Here is a 21,270-nt window from a genome sequence, read left to right on the forward strand (position 1 = left end):
CATTTTATTTTTTAAATTTATTTATTTACATTTCAAATGTTATCCTCCTTCCCAGTTTTCCCTCCTTAAACCTCCATCCTGTCCAACCTTTCTCTGCCTCTATGAGGATGTTCCCCCACCTGCCCAGACACACCCTGCCTCAGCACCCTAGCATTCCCTTAAGCTGGATCATAGAGCCTCCATAAGGCCAAGAGGCTCCCCTCCCTTTGATGCCAGATAAGGCAAGCCTCTGCTACATATCCAGCTGGAGCCATGTGTACGCTTTGTTTGGTGGTTTAGTCCCTGGAAGCTTTGGAGGATCTTGTTGGTTGATATTGTTGTTCTCTGTTCCCTGCCCTTTCCTGGTCACCCCCTCCCACAATCCTTCCCTCATCTTCCTTTCCCTTCTCCTCTGAGGGGGATGTATCCCAGCTTGGATATCCTCCCACTATGGGGCATCCAGACTCTGTGAGGCTAGGTGCTTTTCTCCAGGTGAGGCTAGACAAGGCAGCCCAGCTAGACAACACATCCCACTCACAGGCAGCTGCTTTTAGGATATTCTTGATGAAGCTTTTCGCCAAGATCTCTTGAGGACGCAGACCTCCTGCCCTCTGTTGAGACAAATGTTGAATATATTACTTCGACTTATTTCTCATACAGCCTTCGATTCTCTTTGAGTGCTTAAAGAACAGGGTCCATTGCTCATTTATTTTTGTGTTCCTCGTACCCAGTACTTGACTATGGCATGAAAGATAATCAATAAATAGCAGTTTGTAGAGGAAAGAAAGCGATCCATCACACACATCTAAAGAAATCTGTACGTGGTTTGAGAATTATTGGTAAGAAACGAAAGAGTAAGCTATGAGTTGTATAAGCAATTGAAAGATAAGCAGATGTGTGTATTCCACAAAAGTAGTTTAGATGGCACGGGAAGACAGTCACCGATTTTTAAAGTTATTCACAGCACAACGCACATCTGATTCTACCCAAGACATTTGCTTGTGATGTGCCCGGGCTGTGGCTGTCAAAATGCTCTCAGGTACGAATATGAATTTATTTTAGTTTTGAATTTATTTATTATGAATTTATTCACATTTAAGCTCCTTTCTTATTAGTCCTTTGAGAATTCCATACAAGCCGTTTGTATCTGTTCCTGTTCCCTACACACTCAACTTGGTGTCCTTACTTATGAAACGGATCAAATGCTATTTGTGCTTTTTGTTAGTGTCTGAGGTGTGTGGCCATTCACTGGAGTGTGGAGGACCACACAGGGACCACACCCCTAAATGAAAACTGACTCCCATCCCCTAGCAGCAACCAGCTGTCAATAGTTCCTCGGTTAGTGGTAGGACTCATGTGTCCCTTCACATCCATAACGGAACCTTGACTGGTGTAGTTTTGTGCAAGCCACCAAAGCCTTCATGTGCACTCTTCCAGAAGTGTATTCATTTATAAACCACAAACATTTTCTACTTCTTGGAGAAAAAGAATGGTTGATGGCCCGCATTTCTTTGCTTTTTGTTTAGAAAACAAAAATCCTTACTAACCAGGTTTTGCTGGCTCTGCTATTCTTTGGAGAGTTGCTTATACTTAAGCATCATCTCAGACCTATCATTAAAGCCTCTCTGTTCTTGAATGCTTTTTATTTTGATTTATTTCTGCTTGAATTTTGTTGTCAAGTATCTGTTGTTTTCTTTTATTTTTCCCTCTACGATGTGTGAGTGCTGTCTTTCCTGAGTCTGCACGTGCTTGGGAATAATTGTCACCTTAGGATTAGTAGCAAACAGCCAATTTAGTCTTAAAACGTTCTCATTTTCTTGGCAACAACTTGACTGAGATGTGACTCACATGCTCTACAGTCCCCTCCACCCCCCTTCATAAACATGCACAATGCAGACACGTTCCATGTGCTTATTCATTTTAGAGGAACACCTGTCCCCACAGCTAGTGGGAGAACTCTGTATCACCTGCAAATTAAACATGTATCCACTTTCCTTTCATTCTTGCATCAGACATACACAGCTACTTAAAACAAAAACTCTAAAGACTAGCTTATTCTGTCTGTTTCATATATATTGAAACACAAACTATGGTGGTTTTGCAACTGGTTGTTTTCACAATATTTTAAAGTTCATCTGTGTTGAAACATGTATTGGTATCTTATTTCTATGGACAAATAACATTTCACTATAGGAGTAGATAAATACACGTTTTATCCTTTTATCCATTCACTGTTTGATGAACATTTCAAATAGCTCCTTTGTTCCTTTTGAACAGTGTTAGCAGGATCCCATAGTAATTTTTAAGTTGTTTTGTAGGCACAAGTTTTGATTTCTCTTGATCTTGTCTTAAAAATTTAACCGAAGAACTGATAAATTCCAGCACATCCCAATGGATAGGCTCATTTCTGTGGAAACTGTAACATTTTGGGGCTGTGCTTTTTGACCTCTGCCAGGTTTGTTCACATTTTCATACTTGGTTGGCACTGAAAACAAGGCAGCCATCTTGTTTTCTGTAGCTGCTCATTCTGTCTTTCAGGCTGACTACAGAAGCAGGTTCAGTTTCTGAAAGGCATTTGTCTGTTGTCTCAACACTTAAAAATATAACAAAATACCCTCTAGGCTAGATATATTTTCCTGCTTAGAAATTGGTGGACAGTATTTTTTAAATTCTTGCATTGAAGACTTTGGAGAAATCTGAGGTTAAACAAAATTTTCCACTTTAAGGAAGACTTCTCCTTTTAAGGAGAAACTACATTTAAAGGTCATTATTTAATAAAAATGAATCCAAGTGTTATACATTTGATATTTTTCTGTGAAACAGATACAATGACCTAGAAGGTTTATTTATCCTATGTTTTAAGGAGTTTTTGCAGATGTTCTAAATTTCTGTTTTTAGTTACTTTTGGAACATTGAGGCTTTCAGTCACTTTTATTAAATGTATTTTTACTGAGTTGAGCTGTGTTGAAGTTTTGGGAGGAAATTACCCATAAAGTCTACCAAGTTAGGAAAGATGGTTGAGAATTTCTTGTTCTAAGAAACATTTGAGTCTCTGAAATTTATCTTGTCTGTATTGACTGGTCTAGTGGCCCTCAAAAGCACAGCTGCCAATGATACATTACATAATCAAAGGTTCATGGATACAATAAATAACTTTGCAGAAGTTAGGTGCTCAGACTAGGAAAAAGATATTGACCAGTTATTTGCTTAATTTTCCTTCCATTTGACACACTTCCTTCCAGATGACAGTCTACCTATGAGCCACTAAAAATGTAGGGATCAATCCCATTTCAACACATAATAAGATAATACAATTTTCTTATCTTCTCTATGTCTGATAATCCCCCACCCTCTATAAATTCTTATTTCAATGTTCATTATTCATCTTATCTTGTTGGACTTTTTTGTAGCTTCTTAATGTTGCCATCTTATCATCTAACCCTTCCTCTTCTTCTTCCCCTCCTTCTTTATTTCTCTCATTTTTTCCTATTCAGTTAAAAAAAGTTGAGTGGATCCCTTGGAACACATAAAATTTAAACATGTAGGAATTATTCTAAGGTTTCTAATCACTCTGATAACAAGAAAAAGTATATAATTTTCTTCAACAAGTATTGATTGATAGACTACTCGCACTGAGAGAAAGAGAAAGAGGGAGAGAGAGAGAGAGAGAGAGAGAGAGAGAGAGAGAGAGAACATTTTAATGCATGTTCTTGGCATTTACTTTCTCTTAGAAAGAGAAGACAATAATCCTGTAAGATATATGTTATGATAGATGCTAACAAGGGCTGTCAAGAAAAAAACAGTAAAATTAATACAAAAGGGAGGAAATTTTAAATGAGATGATTATTTAAGGATCATTGAGAAGGCAGCATTCAAATAAAGTCAAGACTGAAGACATAATGAAACAAGGTTTGAGTACATGTTTGAAAGAGTCTCAAAATAAGAGGAGCCCAGAGCAGTGATACAGACATGGGATGTAGCTGATAGAAATGTATAAATGTGTATTTTCATGCAACAAAGTGTTTGAGGCACAGTGAGCAAGTTATGAGTGGTAAAGGCGTCACATAGGAAACTGGTAATCATGCTAGGGAGGGTTTGAAATATTTATTTTCAGCTTCAGTGAGCTTGGAGAATGCTAGAGAGTTTTGAGTAAGAGAACATGATGACTTATGTTTTAGTGAGATTCAGCAGAGTAAGATCAAAGCAAGATGATGGGTGATGCCATATTATTAACTATGTTAAAACATCATAGTGACTTGGAGCACAGTGTGACGGTGAGAGGTGTGATTGTGGGCATTGTGTAAAGGGAGGGTTAATGAAATTGCTGATGGTTTGATGTCATTTTCAAGAGGAGATAGGAAGAATATGACAGAGATGTGTTTGATATGATAGTTAGAAGCATAGAGCTGACATTGACTGAAATGGGAAACACTACTTCCAGGGTCAAGAAGTTAAAATTCTTGCAAGGAGCTTCATTTTTAGAGATCTAAAAGCCAAGATGTCATCAGTCATTGAAATAGAGATGCGGTGTTGTCACATTAAAAGTTCCAGGCTTCAGACATATGCTCATATATAATAAATGTACTTACATCCAGAGAATAGATCAGCTGGAGTTGTTGTGGATGAAGATGTATAGGGGCTGAGCCATGGGCTATTCCAGAAGTGATAAGTGGAGGTGGTGGGGAGGAAGAAGGGAGGAGGACCAAATGCAAAAGGTAGAAATGTGTGGGTGTCCTGGGCTCCAAGTGAAAACAGTGTTTCCAGGGAGGAAGCACAATCAACTACATTAAATGTCAATAGCTTACATAAGGGAAGAATTGTGACAATTGAACAGAACAATGTAGAGATCATCATTGACACTGACAATGGCTTGTTTAGGAGAGTTAGTTGAGCTGAGCGTGGGAGATTTGAGCCTAGAATAGGCTCATTAAACAGTGGATGCAAAACAATGGGGAAATTAGTGATGGGCAGGAAAAAAAGTAATATCACAGAATTGAGTTTGGAAGATGGGAGAATTAATAGCACAGTTGTACTGAAGGAAGAGACCAATCACAGATGTCTTTGGAATTGGAACAGTTTGGGGTTCTACACAAAGGATGTAGAGTGTAGATAATGATAACAGGGAGATGAAGAGGTGAACTGGGTGATTAGAGAATGTCTCTTGGGCTTTTTATTTTTTATAGAAGTTCAAGGATGAAAAATGGGATGTTGTATGCTTGGAAACAGAGCAGATCCACAATTACCCTCTAAGAACATGGAGTTCATGAGAAGCATTAGCCATACATGGTGCTTGTAAATTAGCATGTAGTGTTCTAATTGGCATTGTGCTATATCCAACATATGTTTATATAGCGTGTACATTAAAGTGTGTATATATGTGTGTGTATGTGTGTGTGTGAGTGTGTATGTATACTCAAGCAAAGATTGTATTATATAATTAAGTCATATAAGTCATATATGCAGGAGTCATTAGGTAATAAACATGAATAATTTACTAACTCTTATTTTGGTAAGTATAGTCAGTAAAATACCTCATCAAATTAATGAATATAGAAAAGTTTCCTCTGGGCATGGAAAAATAGAATCTGGTATGTCTGAGTATACATGTATTTGAAGGGCCAATGTATTATAATTAAAAAACACTGATGGGCCCAATATAAAGTATGTATATTTTCAAATACAGAGAGATATTACGAGTTCTTTCATTTATAGTCTATGAGAGTATTAAAATATTTTAATAATATTCTCTGACAGTATTCTGAGTGTCTATTTTTGACATTAAATGTGTGAATAAAAGAAGTTCATTTTCATTGGCATATGCTCAACAGAAAGCACTTAGTTTGCACTTACTTACCTTACTTCTACCAAAACAACTCTATTTCATGTTATTTAAATATCTAAGGCTGGTTACAAATGAGCTATTGATTATTTTTCTTCTTCTCAAATGAGAACCTGGACTCAAAGTTTATTCCATAGTTACATATGTTAATGCAAGGAATCAGTATTGGGTAGACCAGATGTATTTTGCACTTGAAATGCATCCTTCTTTGCATATTGTTGCATGTTGTTGTTAGATAGTTCAACTTAAGTTGCTTCAGTTAAAGAGGATGTGATGTGTGGGAGGACCTCTTTTTGTATCTTAACACAACCTTACACACTTTCCAGTGTTGCTCTGACCTTCACAGGAATGAAGTCTGAATAAGCAACACCAAAGTTAAATCAACTTTGCTTACTTTGTTTAAAATTTTATACATCCTTTTGTATCTAGTAGGTGGATGCTTGCATCAAAATTGAGCTTGGAAGATAGCTCAGTCAGAAAATGCTTGCTATAGAGGTATGGACATGTTAATTCAATTCAAGCACCTACTAGAAAGCCCTGTAGAGACAGACACAGGTAGATACCTGGGGTTTGCTGACCAGACTATCTCTTACTGAGTTTGGGTACTCACAGATTTGACTAGTGTAGCTGGCCCATGAGACTCAGAAATCATCCTCCCAGTGAGAGGTCCTGTCTCCCCAAATAATGAGGTGGACAGATCCTGAAGAATGACAGCTGCAGTTGACCTTTGACTGTTTGCATATATACGCATGCTTGTGACCATGCACACACAAATATAAATGCACACATACAAGAATTCTATTCTTCCAGCCTTTCGTAAAATAAGATTGTCTATCCTTGAAAATTTAAACCATATATATATATATATATATACATATATATGTATACATATATATGTATATATATATATATGTACATATATATATACACATATACATATATGTATATATATATGAAATCTTTCATTTGTTACTAATATCCACTTTTCTACAGAATTAATGTAAGAATAAAAAGAAACATATTCTGCAGATTATTTTTAAAATCCTTTGATTACAATACAATCTCTGTTCTACTTTTATAAGAGGTAAAACTCATACCAACTATATTGAATGTGTTGGAGCAGACAGCAGGGGTATTTTACTGTATGCAAACACTCATGAGTAGCTTTGCTCTCTTGTCTACTAATCTATAATCCACACACTGTGATTCTCGCCAGCCACACTTCATTTGCTTCACCCTCATTTTTACACATATGGATTTCCATGGAGGTTCATAAATTGTTGAAAACAACAACAGAAGTGCTAAAAAGAGGAACCAGTGAATTATTAAACCAATACATAGGTTTTCATGTTCCAATGGAGCAACATATAATTAATTTTGGTGTTTTATTTCTGTTAAGAAATTTCTATTTTCTAGCTCATTTTAATGCCCCATAAATATTTAGGAGATCCATTTGACTGCTAAAATAATCCTCACTTTAATATTTTAATATTGTATATATTTTAATATCATATATATATACTTTTAACAAGGGATTCTCATCACTCTCCTTTGATTTATTTATATCCCCAGCCCTAAGAAAACGCTACTCCTATTTCTAGAATTCTTTTTTTTTCTTTTTTTTTCTTTTTTTTATTAGATATTTTATTTACACTTCAGATGCCATCCCCTTTCCCCATTCCCCCCCACCCCCCTTAGAAATCCCCCTATCACATGCCCCCTTTTCCTTTTTGCATTTATACATTTTTTTTTAAAATAATGTTAATCATAAGCGTTATAAGTTTGGAATTGTTCAATCAGAGGTGTAACCCACTGACCAACCTAGCTATAACAACTATCTTTGACTGGTGGAGATACATGAATATCTGCCTCCCTGTCTCCCCCCTCTTTCTCTCTTTCATCACCTAGCTTCTCCTATCCTTCTTCTCCTCCTCTTCTTACTCCTTTTCTTGCTCTCAGTACTCCTCCTACCTTAGCTCCTCCTACACATCACCCTTCCTGTTAAAATGAAACTTTTCTCTCAAAATACAATTAGAGCATAATTATGCCAATTTGTACCAGTGAGGTACAAGATAGTCCTAATACCCAGTCCATCATTTTGTTGACTAACCAGCACCTCTGTCATCTATCCTAACTAAAACATTTAGTTCTGAACCTGGCTTTAGGATGAATGTCAGCTGACGACCATCCACTCAAATCTTTTCTCTTACGGTAAATAGCTATAAGTTTTCAACCCCGTCAGAAATCCAGAATGACTGAGTTAACTATAATTGTGGGAAGCACAAAGCATAGCTTCTAAAACTTAGCCAATTTATAGAGACCTCTGAACACCTGAAAAGCCCCTATACTACCGAATGTTGGAGCATCAAATCTTCAGCCTTCTGGCCCAGAATCATCTGACAGACCTTTGTGATGCAGGATTATTAAGGACTGATTACTCTGTCTAGGCAGATATAATCAGTCGACTATTCTGCATGTGTGTCCTTTTCTGGACAGTAATTTGTCTGTAGATGGAGAGAGGCAATTCTTGCCTAGTGGCTGTTACCACACAACTGGAGTAACTCCAAGGATGCTCAATTTCTTCTTAGAATTCACGACAGGAAGCTGTCAGGAGCAGACAGGTCTCTAATCAATATGAACATTAATATATAAATATTTGTAGCATCAGTTCTATGGACTTCTGATGTTTTGAAAACCAACTATCCATGTAAGGTAACCTGGACTGTTTTCTGTTAACTCCTCTCAGCTATTTCTAAGTAAAATATGGAAAGCACCCTAACAATAAACTCAAAAATATGAATTTGCTATAGTCCCTTAACTCATAGGTTAACCATCCCAAATCAGTTAAAAAAGGGCTGGGTCTAGGCATTGTATTCCTAAATGTGTTATACAGGCACAATGCCCATGAGTGTATCAATATTCATCTCATTTTTATATTAATAAGAGGCTCGTACCAATGAAAACCTTAAATTTGAGATCAAAGTAAATTTTGTACCATTTAAGAATTTATAACTTCATCTTGATAATAATTATACAGATTTCTACCAGTAGGTTATGGCTATGCAGTAAGTCCTAGCTAATCCCCCCTGTTCCAACAAAACCACTACTTGTCCCTAGAAAGACAGACCATTATTAACCACATTAGTCCCCAAGCTCAGGGAATAGGGGCGCTGACTCTTCTATAACTTCTTCAAGCTGATTAAGGGCGTTGAGATTTTAGAAGAGGGGTGGGGGGGGGGGAGAGTAAGTTGATAAGCCTCTGATGCTGTGTCTTCACTGAATCCAGATGGAATTCCAGGACATCAGAGGTTTGGGCAGGTCTGCTCAGTATGCTTGATGAGTAGATACACCAAGGCTGTGTATTCTGCAATATACAATTCTCAGAACAAGTTTTAGTATCAAGAAAAAGAAAATTTCCACCCCCAGGGCGCTGACATTTTTTTTTTAAAGATGTTGGTTCTGAAGACTTTTTTTTTTTCCCGCTTCTTAAAATTGGTTGTAGTATTTACGTTTCAGATTTTATCCCCTTAGCTTACTTCCTCCCACCACCCAGAAACCTCCTATCCCATCCCCCTCCTCATGCTTCTATGAGGCAGTGACCACACCTACCCCCCTCACTATCCCCTCCCTGCCCTCACATCCCCCCCCCCACTGTGTGTTCATTCATTCATTTTTCATTCATTTTTTTTATGGGACCAAGAAACTCCTCTCCCACCTATGTCTGACAGGGCCATCCTCCCCTACATATACCTCTGCAGTCTTGGGTCCCACCCTATGTGTTCCCAGGCTGGTGGTTTAGACCCTGGGGGGCTCTGGTTGTTTGGTATTGTTGCTTTCCACCTGGGGTCAATAACCCTTTCTGCTCCTTCAGTCCTCTCACTAAGTTCTCCATTGGGAAACCCCTGATCATATCAGTGGTTAATTGTGAACATTGTCCTCTGAGTGTTTTAGTCTTTGGCTGACCTCTAAGGAGACAGCTATATCATGTTCCTCACATTATGCACTTCCAGCCATCCACAACAGTGTTTAGATTAGGTGGCTGTACATGGGGTGAATACCCAGGTGGAAAGGTCTCCTGATGGCCCCTCCTTCAGTTTCTGTTCCATGTTTTGTTTCCCTATTTGCTCCCTTGAGCATTTTTATTTCTCGTTCTAAGTAGAACTGAGGCATCCCCTCTTGGTCTTCCTTCTTCATGAGCTTCATGTGGTCTGTGGGTTGAGTCTTCGATAATCCAAGCTTTTGGGCTAACATCTGTGGAGATATGTTTGTGTAACTCTCTTCTTTTGGGGTTTTTGGAAGTTTACTTTCTTGCTTTTTCTAGGTTGTAGTTTCCCTCCTTGTGTTGGAGTTTTCCACCAATTATTCTTTGAAGTGCTGGATTTGTGTTGAGATACTGTGTAAATTTGGATTTGTCATGGAATATTTTGGTTTCTCCATCAATAATGATTGAGAGTTTTGCTGGGTATAGTAGTCTGGGCTGGCATTTGTGTTCTCTTAGGGTCTGTATGATATCGGTCCAGGATCTTCTGGCTTTTATGGTCTCTGGTGAGAAGTCTGGTGTAATTCTTATAGGTCTGCCTTTATATGTTACTTTGCCTTTTTCCCTTACTGCTTTTAGTATTTTTTCTTTGTTTTGTACATTTGATGTTTTGACTATTATATGGCGGGAAGTATTTCTTTTCTGGTCTAAACTATTTGGAGTTCTGTAAGCTTCTTGTATATTTATGGACATCTCTTTCTTTAGGTTAGGGAAGTTTTCCTCTATAATTTTGTTGAGGATATTTACTGGTCCTTTTAGTTGGGAGTCTTCCCCCTCATCTAAACCTATTATCCTTAGGTTTGGCCTTCTCATTGTGTCTTGGATTTCTTGTATATTTTGGGTTAGTAGCTTTTTGTATTTTGCATTTTCTTTGACAGTTGTGTCAATGTTTTTCATGGTATCTTCTGCACATGAGATTCTCTCTTCCATCTCTTGCATTCTGTTGGTGATACTTGTGTCTATGACTCCTGATCGTTTTTTTAGGTTTTCTATCTCCAGGGTATTGTCCCTTTGTGATTTCTTTATTGTTTCTACTTCCATTTTTAGATCCTGCATGGTTCTGTTTAATTCCTTTTCCCATTTGGTTGCATTTTCTTGAAATTCCTTAAGGGATTTTTGTGTTTCCTCTTTAAGGGTTTCTATCTGTCTACCAGTGCTCTCCTTAAGTTCTTTGAGAGTGTTATTTATGTCTTTCTTAAAGCCCTCTATCATCATCATGAGAAGTGATTTTAATTCTGATTCCTGCTTTTCTGGTGTGATGGGGTGTTCAGGGCTTGCTCTGATGGGGGAGCTGGGTTCTGATGCCATGTAACTTTGGTTTCTGTTGCTTACATTCTTGCTCTTGCCTTTTGCCATCTGGTTAACTCTAGTGCTGCCTGTACTTGCTGTCTCTGACTGAAGCCTGTCTTTCTAGTTATCTAGCTTGTGTCTGATCTCCTAGGGGTCCAGATGTCTCTGTGATCTTTTCCAGCTGCACTGATTATAGTGGTACCTCTAGGATGCCTCAGGATATGGTGCCTCCAAGGTAGTAGTCCAGCTAGGTGTCTGCTGTTCTGGGTGCAGTGTCTCCTCTAGAATATCTTAGGATATGTTGTCTGAAGCTCTGAGTTCATTTGTTCCTCTGTGGATCTGGATTGAATGGAACTTCCAGTATGTCTCAGGTGGAATCCGGGGTCCACACAACAGCAGACCTGGCAGAGGTCTGATCTAGGCCTCAGATCTGAGAACTAGTTTCTAAGACACTGTCCAAATTAGAGCGCCTGGGATCCCTGCTTCCTCTGGGTTCTTGGAGGTTGGGGACAGAGCTGCCACCCAAGATCTGCTCAGTGCTCTGGCCCAGACTGGAAGGAACCAGTGTTCCGGGCCAGGAGTAACTTCCTGGGTCCTTTTGGTTCCCAGTTACTCCCTGTTTAGGGCGGGCCCTGCTGTCTGCTTACCTAAGATACTGCCTGAGTTCGAGCACCTGGGATCCCTGTTTCCTCTGGGTTCTTGGATGTTGGGGGCAGAGCTGCCACCCAAGATCTGCTCAGTGCTCTGGCCCAGACAGGAAGGAACCAGTGTTCCAGGCTGGGAGTGACTTCCTGGGTCCTTTTGGTTCCCAGTTACTCCCTGTTTAGGGCAGGCGCTGCTGTCTGCTTACCTAAGATACTGCCTGAGTTCGAGCATCTGGGATCCCTGCTTCCTCTGGGTTCTTGGATATTGGGGGCAGAGCTGCCACCCAAGATCTGCTCAGTGTTCTGGCCCAGACCGGAAGGAACCAGTGTTCCAGGCCAGGAGTGACTTCCTGGGTCCTTTTGGTTCCCAGTTACTCCCTGTTTAGGGAGGGCCCTGCTGTCTGCTTACCTAAGATACTGCCTGAGTTCGAGCACCTGGGATCCCTGCTTCCTCTGGGTTCTTGGATGTTGGAGGCAGAGCTGCCACCCAAGGTCTGCTCAGTGTTCTGGCCCAGACCGGAAGGAACCAGTCTAGAATTCTTTTTAAAAAGCCATTCTAGTTATCAGAGAACTAAATGCTTAGAAACTTTTAAAAAGTACATATAGTATTAGTCAGGCAATGGTGGCACACACCTTTAATCCCAGCACTTGGGAGGCAGAGGCAGGCGGATTTCTGGGTTCTAGGCCAGCCTGATTTGCAGAGTGAGTTCCAGGACAGCCAGGGCTATACAGAGAAACCCTGTCTCAGAAAATAAAAAGTACATATAGTATTAAATAATGCTAAACTGTAATTCCTTAAGGCTCTTTATAGAAATATTTACACATGAAATCAGATACTTATTATATGTTCCTACTTTATATAAAGAGGAATAAATCTTCACCCTGATATATAATAGATGAATATACATTTATATACGTGTACACATTATATAGCTGTGGAAATCTAAAAGACAAAATTTCCAAGAGAACTTCATTTTTCTTTACTGATTCGTCTTTGTTTAATTAGATATTTTACTTATTATTTAGTTCATTATCACTAAATAATGATGCATTACAATACATCTTGGTGTGTTATTTGTGTATACATGTTAATGCATACATGTGCACATGCACATAGAGGCCAGAGTTTGACAACAGGTGTCTACCACAGTCACTTTCCACACTGTGAGAAGAGTGTGTATGAAGCTCACTTGTCTCCCCTAGCCTAGCCCTGGGATTCTAGAAGCATCCTGGTATACCTGGTTTTATGTGGGTGCTGGGAATCTGAGCTCAGGTCCTTGCGCTTGCATAACAACCTCTTTACTCAGTGAGCCACCCCTTCAGCCTAGCCTTTCTTATGTTTTCATCGAGGTAATTTTTAAAGGAAGCATCTTTTTTGGCTAGCAACAAATCATGCAATACTGCAGAACTGCTCCTGTGCAGCTTAGGGACTCTCCAACCCCCTTCCTTACAGAATCCTCTTTTGAGGACTACAGATCTCTGCCTCTTCCTTGCTCCTGTTTTCATGCCTCCTTTCTCTGAGACTGCCCAAAGCCTCTTGGGTGCACTGGACATAAGGAGCTGAGACATCACATGCCATTAAACACCTTTCAATCAGTGTAAATGTTGACCTTGGTTTTCTTTATAATTATCTTGAATTAGCATCGGTTTCTTAACCTCGTGAATTGTTCTTACCTCCATGTCTACCTATTGTGAATTTGTAAAATGAGGCTTGCTAACTAAACAAGATATAGCATTGTGTGTAAGAGTGTTTTAGCTTCCTAAAGCTAAACTGTTTTCACTAACCTGAGAGCATTTATTGTATAAAGAGAAGCAATTCAATGATTGTCCTTCGGATTCAGTCATTTCCTGAATTCTTCCATATGAAGCTTTACTTAGTTAGTTATAATACATCATGCAGCAAATGAAACCTTGATTTTATAATGCATAAATATAATAATAAAATAATATTACATAACTTAAACCTTGGTCCTGATCATTCCCTTTCCAAGCATGTGAGGTCATACTTAGCAATATCCCATAATTTAAAGTCACACACTTTGACTTTATATCTAGCATTTCAAGAGAAAGCCATGTTGTTCCTTATCAAAGACCAGGTAAGCAATTTAAAGAGCACAAATATGCTGTTACCTCTTTGTTGACATTTTTTATATTTTGTGCATCCTTTCATAGACTTATATGATCTAAGGGTCTAGTATAGAAGTAACTATTTAAAGGATGCAAGACATAGCCTTGACAGAACTGAGATAATATGTAAATTCACTTGGCTGTGTATGAGGAGGTGGGATCTCACAAATTAGGTTTTTTCCAACTGGATAAATTCAGTTTTAAATTGTCCACATGTAGCAGAAATTTGACTTTTGAGTCAGGTCCATTTAAAAAAAAAAAGCAGAAAGAAAACAAACAAACAATAAACCTATACAATGTTCTTTTCAGAGTTAACAGAAAAGAAGGCAAAATCTAAGGAACATGTAGAGAAACAGGTCAAGATTGTGATTTTCAAGTAGCTGGGTCTCTGCTTTCTGCTGCCATAATGAACTCTTTCTTTAAAACACCTGCTACTGGCTCTGGAAGACCAATATGTCTTTCTTATGGGGAGGTAATTTAGATAGGAGAATTAATTTTATTCCTTGTTGAGAGGGTGGGTGGAATGGCTTCACACTAAGGATGCCCCTAGTCCTAGTTGATGTGCTGAGAACTTGCTGATGGCAGCTGAGGCTTATAGCTCATTTCTCTGATAATTCTCCACATCAACTCAATAGATTCAGCTGGATTTCATCCTGACAGCCCTGCCTATGAATTTGTATTTCATTTTCCATATTTCTTCCCTCATACACTCAAATATTTCTGTTTTCAAAAGAAAAATTCCAAATACCCACCAGTGCTAGTCAAGATGGAAACACTGTATTTAGACAGCAATTACAATTAGCATAGACTTTATATATATAAAGTCTTGACTACTCTGATGTGTATTGAGGGGGTGGGGTGGGATTAGACCTGGGTTGAGGTAACTGTGGAGATCTGAAAAGAGTGTTGGATATACTGGAGGTGGAGTTATGGAGTTTAAGAGCTGCGGGCTGTGGGTGATGGGAATCAAATTTGGGTCTTTTGTAAGACAAGTCCAGAGTCTTAACTGCTGAACCATCTTTCTAGCCCCTATGGGTTTGCTTTTTCCCCAGATCTCTAAAGAAATATTCCAAGCTCCATTTTCCATCTATTCTTAAGTATTGAATATTTGTAAACATTTAGAGAATGTTTCCACCTACTTTCCTGTCATAAGTGAAACAGAGAGACTATTGAATGAAAAATGCATTTTTCTAAGCACAACTGTGCTACAAAGACAAAGTGTATTTTGGTCTTTAATTACATGAGAGCATATTTAGAATGCTGATATCAGTGTGAAGTTGGCAAGGCCAATAATAGGGATAGTTGAGAATGTCATTTTATGGCAAGTGTGGTTTGCAAGGAGCTGCTGTAGGGAGTTTTGGGGTCAAAACAACTAGGTGTTTACGTTTTCAAGATACAAAAATATTAAGCAATTAATCAAGACTTAGCAGATTCTTCAGATATTACTTCGTCTGAGGATAGAATTTTTGTTTGCAGGTGTTTTTTTTTTTCTTGTATTGTAGGCATTTCTGTAGGAAGCTTTCCTGTTGTATGTTGGAAAGAATTCAGGTTTTCAACTCTGTAGGATCTCTTGTCCTATGCCTGTGCATGTCTGTACATAGTTAACAAGGAAAGAGATTTATGTTGGATGGATGAGCTACATTTTAAAACAGAGCATGCTGCTGAACGGAGAAAACACAGTTGTAGTTAGAAAATTCCTTTGTATGTCATGGATTTGTTTCCTCCTTGAGTCCGTTCTTTTCTGTACTTGTCGAAACAGGGCCATTTTGGAATGCAGCTTCCTTTAATACTGAGGCTTCCTACCTCCACTTCCCCACATTCCATGGAGAGCTCAGTGCTGATGTGTCCTTCTTTTTCAAGACCACAGCCCTATCTGGGGTGTTTTTAGAGAACCTGGGAATCACCGACTTCATACGAATAGAATTACGCTGTAAGTATCCTTTCCAGAAAGGTCCTGGGACCAGTCATCTAGCTCTGAATTCTTCAGTTAACTTTTGGGAATTCATACCTCTTGTGTGAAAAAAAAATCTACTTTCCAAGAAAATAATTTAATATTTAACAAGTGATAATGCAGTAGAAATATTGATAAATTCATTAAGCAGTAGAAAAAGTTTAAGGTGAAGTAATTAAAATTGAAGACAAATTTTCAGTTAATGACTAATATTAATTACAAAATTGCTTAATGAACTGCTTATTATTTTGATATATTCATGGGCTGCTATTAATAGCATAATATCCAATGTGTGTCTCCTGCTGTTAAATGATATAAACTTTGAATCAATGAAGCGATTATGGATGCTAGTTTTGTGCTCTCTCTGAACAGTTGAATGTTTATCAATGTAAAAGATTAATTCAGAGGAGGAACTTTTGAAAGTCTATTATTTTTACCCCCAATGCACCTTACCGCCTCATTCCATCTTAAGAGAGTCCTGTGTATTTGGGTGCCACAGCTTGCTTTTATGTAACGTAAGCCTTGTGTCTGATAATTGCTGTCAGGCATTGTCTTAAGTGTATTGAAGACTCACCTGAAAACCCCTCATATCTGAAATTTCCAGCACCCACAACAGTCACCTTTTCATTTGACGTGGGGAATGGGCCTTTTGAACTCTCTGTGCACTCACCCACCCACTTCAACGACAACCAGTGGCATCACGTGAGAGTGGAAAGGAACATGAAAGAGGCATCTCTTCAGGTGGATGAGCTCCCTCCGAAGTTACAAGCTGCTCCCACTGATGGCCACGTCCTGTTACAGCTCAATAGTCAACTCTTTGTTGGTAAGTTGCTCTTCTAAAACACCAAAGGCATACTCAGGTCTAGAGATGAGCCACAAAAAAAAAAAAAAAAAAAAAAAAAAAAAAAAAAAAAAAAAAAAAAAAAAAAAAAAAAAAAAAACCCAACTTGAAAAATGGTGATAAATACATAAAAGCAGAGAAAAAACATTATTTATTGAAAATCCAAGTTTCAGTCTGTACCAAGTTTCCCATTCTTTCCTCATAACCAATCCATGTAATAGGTATTATCCTGACTCTAGATTGGGATAGGGTGGCTGGAGTTTGGGGAATGACTTATATCCTGAAATCAACCTAGTTGAGAGATGTGAATTTCTCTGCAACTATGTCCTCCTCACTCTGCACACCTAACCGCTTATAGAGGTTGCATAACATGTCATGTTTTGTATATTCCATCAGGGCTTTTAGTGTGATTTGGGATATACTAGCCTCTGTCCTCAGAAATAAGGAGCCCCTGTAATGCCAGACATTTCTTCCCAACTTGACATGTTGTATCAAAACCAGGCCAATGGTAGGAAAAGAATAAAAAGACAGATCTCAGAGCTCAGTTTCAACAGCTTCACTTCTACTTTGTCCATTTTATTATCAGCTCTCTTCTGATAATTTACTTTATAATGTCCATTGACTTATAGTGTTTGCAGATGCCAGACTGAAATTCCTCTCCATGGGTTTAATTTTCTTTTGCATCTTTGCTAATTAGTTTTGCAGAAGTTACAGACCATGAAGTTCAAGGATTATCGTTTATCTGATCCAAGCTCATACATTTTAATGTAAACAAAGACTCAGAGACACGATGAGGCAGGATAAATGATAAATTATCAGAAATTATAACCCAGACATCTTTAATGGCTATATTTAGAACAGAATTCATCGGCTGCCTCCCTCCATACACCTTCAGCTGCCTAACAATCTTATTAGCATCTTTTCACTGAAAGAAATGAGCTTGCCAGTGACATATCTGACAAAGACATATTTAGGTCTTCTAATAAATTTATGTCCTCATTATTTTCATTATTTATTCTTTCCCTGAAAACAAATTTAATGAATAGCTTCTACAACGAAAGCACCCTGATAGATATTCTACTCACAGACTTGTGGCCACTCGGCTGGCTTATTTAAGAGTAGAGAAACCATAAAGTACACTTGGAAGAAATATATAACTTTTCTCTTAATGCCATACTAGGAGCTCCGTCAGGAAATGGACATAGATATCTCTTGAATTCTAAAAAAAAAAAAAAAGAGAGATGGTCACAACAAAAAGGTACTGCAATTTAAAATCTGTCAGTGGCTTGGAAATAGCCTTACTATTCTTAGAAATTGAGAAGGCTGAAATTGTCCTCGAATTTTTCAGTGAAATATGTCGCAGTTTGCCTGTAGATGACCTTTCCTCCTTGGGAGGAATTTCAACTTCCGAGAGATGGCATCACTATATATTGTACCTGATAGGAATCCTGGCCTTAATTTGATTTCAGGTGGTGGTAATGAAGTATCATATGACATCAAAAAACTGTTTTGAACAGGCTTGGGCCTTTTGCCATCAATCATATACAATAATTTGGATAAGAATAGAAGAGATTTCATCTTTATGGAGGCAATTAGTCGGGCCTTTGACATCTCCATATGTGTTCAGACTTAGGGTGGCTGTGCCATTGGGAAATTTAAGCAGTGGAAATCTTGATTATGTTTAGGTCAAAGGCAGTGAAAAAAAAAAGATATCTCTGCCAAAAAATGCCAAAAGAAGTTCTGTTTGTTCTAGTTGCAGTGAGTAGAGATCTTCATTCTTACAGGTGATGGAGGACACAGTGACATAATGGAATGTAATGATACCTGACTGTCAAAATGCCACCTAAGGAGCTGCTTTTGTTGTTACCCCTACCATCAAGTAGACTACTCTCAGGAGAGGATACCTTTCAAGTTCAACAAACAATGTACACAACACAAAATATTAATCTTCCAATTTACAACACTCTTATCAAACAAATCATTGTATTCCTTTTTATAAGTTTACCACGAAAGACTCTTTGCCTTGCAGGCAGACTCCATGAGAGACAAATTATAATTAAAAAGGTTACACTGAATTAGAGCTCAGTGGGTGACAAACTAGTAAAATATCATCAGTAATTAGAGAAAATTTAATGAAGCATTTACTATGAGCAAAAGGTTCTCTGCCTCCAATGAGTATATTTCAGTGGAAAAGTTAGCCAATAGTGAGAAATGAATATATATTTATATATGTATATATGTATATATGTATATATATTCTAATAGTGAAGGAAAATAAGGTAGAAACAGAACAAGGAATAGAGTGAGTAGGGCTATGATTAGTGTTGAACGTTTCCATTTCAAACAGGGTAGTGGAGAGGTAGTGTCAACTTGAGTTGACACCAGAGGAAGTAGAGTAGAGAGGGACCCTGTGAACTTCTCAGAAGGTGGAATCCTGAGTGGTAACAGTGAATTTGACAGATCTTAAGAGAACAGGAATAAGTCAATATGGCTGGAGAGAATCAATGTGATGGGATGCAGGGAAAGTCGGTTGAGTTCTACACTGGATCATAGGAGGCCCTTGCAGGGCATGTGGTTCTAATATTAAGGGATGGACTATTTACTTCCTAGCTTATTTACTTCCCCAGTTCTCATTTCCTGCTATGAGGGACATGGATGGAAAGAAACCAGTGGGAGCGAGCTATTGCAAATTTGTGTGAGCGCTCCCAGCAGCCCCAGCTGAAGTAGATGTGTTGAAACAGAGCGGGGACACATTTTAGATGTAGCTGCATACAACTTGCAAATGAATCGGTTGTTGCTCTCAGCATTATATGACTTCCCCAGGACAGTATTCTTTCATGGAAGATGCTTATTTCTCCCTCATATTGTTACCGACTTTTCAATTTCATCTGAAGATATTTTTTCTTCTTTTCCCCCCTTTATCTTAATTCATGGCTGAGATTAAAGTTGTTCCCTGGTCTCATATTTCTAACAAAGCACAAGCTGAGCCAGCATCTCGCAGCCTCCCTCTCCTCCAACAACATTCCACCAGCCCTGTAAGCCTATACTCACCATGAAGCCTGGCTTTTCCATTCATAGAGCCTGTGTAACACGTCATGTGTGAATGAGCAGTTTGCTTGGGAACTCTTGTTTCACATAGTAATAAGTAGAACTGGGTTAAGTTTCATTCTCTTCTCAAAGTGGGGGGTTCCATGGGTGAGTGAGAATCTCTGCATTATACAATGTAATTGATCTTCTGGTTGAAATTTTAAAGGGTAATTTAATCCTCTTTACTTAAAAGTTTGAGAGTTTAATTTGTAGTTCATCCGTCCATCATAGAAATAATTATGACTAATCAGTATTTTCAAGTGTGCATAATGACTGTCATCTATATTTGGGTGTAGGGATAAACTAGTGAAGTCAACATAATTGTGGAAAGTAAGACTACAGCCTTCACCATGGCATTAGTCTAATAAAAATCCTTTGAATCTGAAGAGGGAAGAAAATAAAAATATTTTAATTTACACAGAAGCACAAGCTATAGGTGTATGGAAAGACTGGAAATCTAAGCTAGGCCTAGTATAAGAGTGATTTATGTTCTAGGCCACTATTTAGCTGCAAGAACATGTCTTGTCTGGATGCATGGAAAGGAAGTTATTATGGGGTGTTCAAAAATCAAATATAGTTCCTTCCTAAAACTATTTTCTTGAAACATTAGAAATTTCAATAGCTTTTTGAGATAATGGTTGTTTTTGAGATGTTAACTTAAACCTGTACATACACAAATAAAAGTTGCAGATATCTGAATATATCTTAATTTGACCAGTCATATTCTCCGCTTCACCAGCCAGTATGCTGATAGTATTTATTGACATCACACATATATGAGATTTTTAACATTTCAATATTAAGAGTTTTGGTCAGCTCTCAGCAGTGGCCAATGTAGAGAGGTACAGAAAAGAATTCCATGCCTTCTCAATTGTTGACCTCATCACTGTCACTGAAGGCCAGTCAGAGAGTGTATTTGCACCAGAGAGCAGAACTCTGAAACAAGAGCCGAGCCCTCATTCCTGAGGAAAACCAGTCGAAATAAACAGAAAACACATCTGAAAAGATGTGAGCTGCCCTGGTCAGCAGTTGTTTGTGACAACTGAAATAGAAATCAGGTAATGATGACTGCAAGTAGAGGTGGGGCTATATCTTAGAGGTGAGAACAGAATGACTTTAACAGTCCTTTAGTTCCAAATATCAGAATAATCATCTCCACCTAATAGGACTGTAAGATATGGTTCACAGTGGAGGGACAACAGTGATCAAAACCCTTTCCCCCCTTTCTCTCTCTCTCTCTCTTTTTTTTTTTTCTTTTTGCTCCAAAAACCAAAACCCTTTTTGGAGCAAGATATCATAATTAGTCTGGAAACTAGAGAATCTATGGGGTAGACATCTCCATTCCGTTTAAATAATTCCAAACATCAAATCATGTTGCTTCTTGTAATAAAGAATGATGGCTGTTCATGTTGTGTTCATAGTCCCGCTTCTCTTTATTTGGTGAAATGTGGACTTCAACCAGGGCTATGTACG

The 21,270-nt window shown here is 38.3% G+C and overlaps 1 protein-coding gene across 2 annotated transcripts in view; it reads left to right on the top strand.

Annotated features, from left to right (window-relative positions):
• The window catches only part of Cntnap4 (contactin associated protein family member 4), a 292,284-nt gene that overhangs the window by 237,793 nt on the left and 33,221 nt on the right, over nt 1-21,270 (top strand). For both annotated transcript variants that reach the window (XM_034523024.2, XM_076915916.1), the window contains 2 exons: nt 15,678-15,848; nt 16,474-16,692. In XM_034523024.2, coding sequence (XP_034378915.1) covers nt 15,678-15,848; nt 16,474-16,692 — 390 coding nt within the window. The remainder of the gene's footprint in view (nt 1-15,677; nt 15,849-16,473; nt 16,693-21,270) is intronic.

This window comes from Arvicanthis niloticus, chromosome 18, assembly GCF_011762505.2.
Source record: "Arvicanthis niloticus isolate mArvNil1 chromosome 18, mArvNil1.pat.X, whole genome shotgun sequence".
Lineage (NCBI taxonomy): Eukaryota > Metazoa > Chordata > Mammalia > Rodentia > Muridae > Arvicanthis > Arvicanthis niloticus.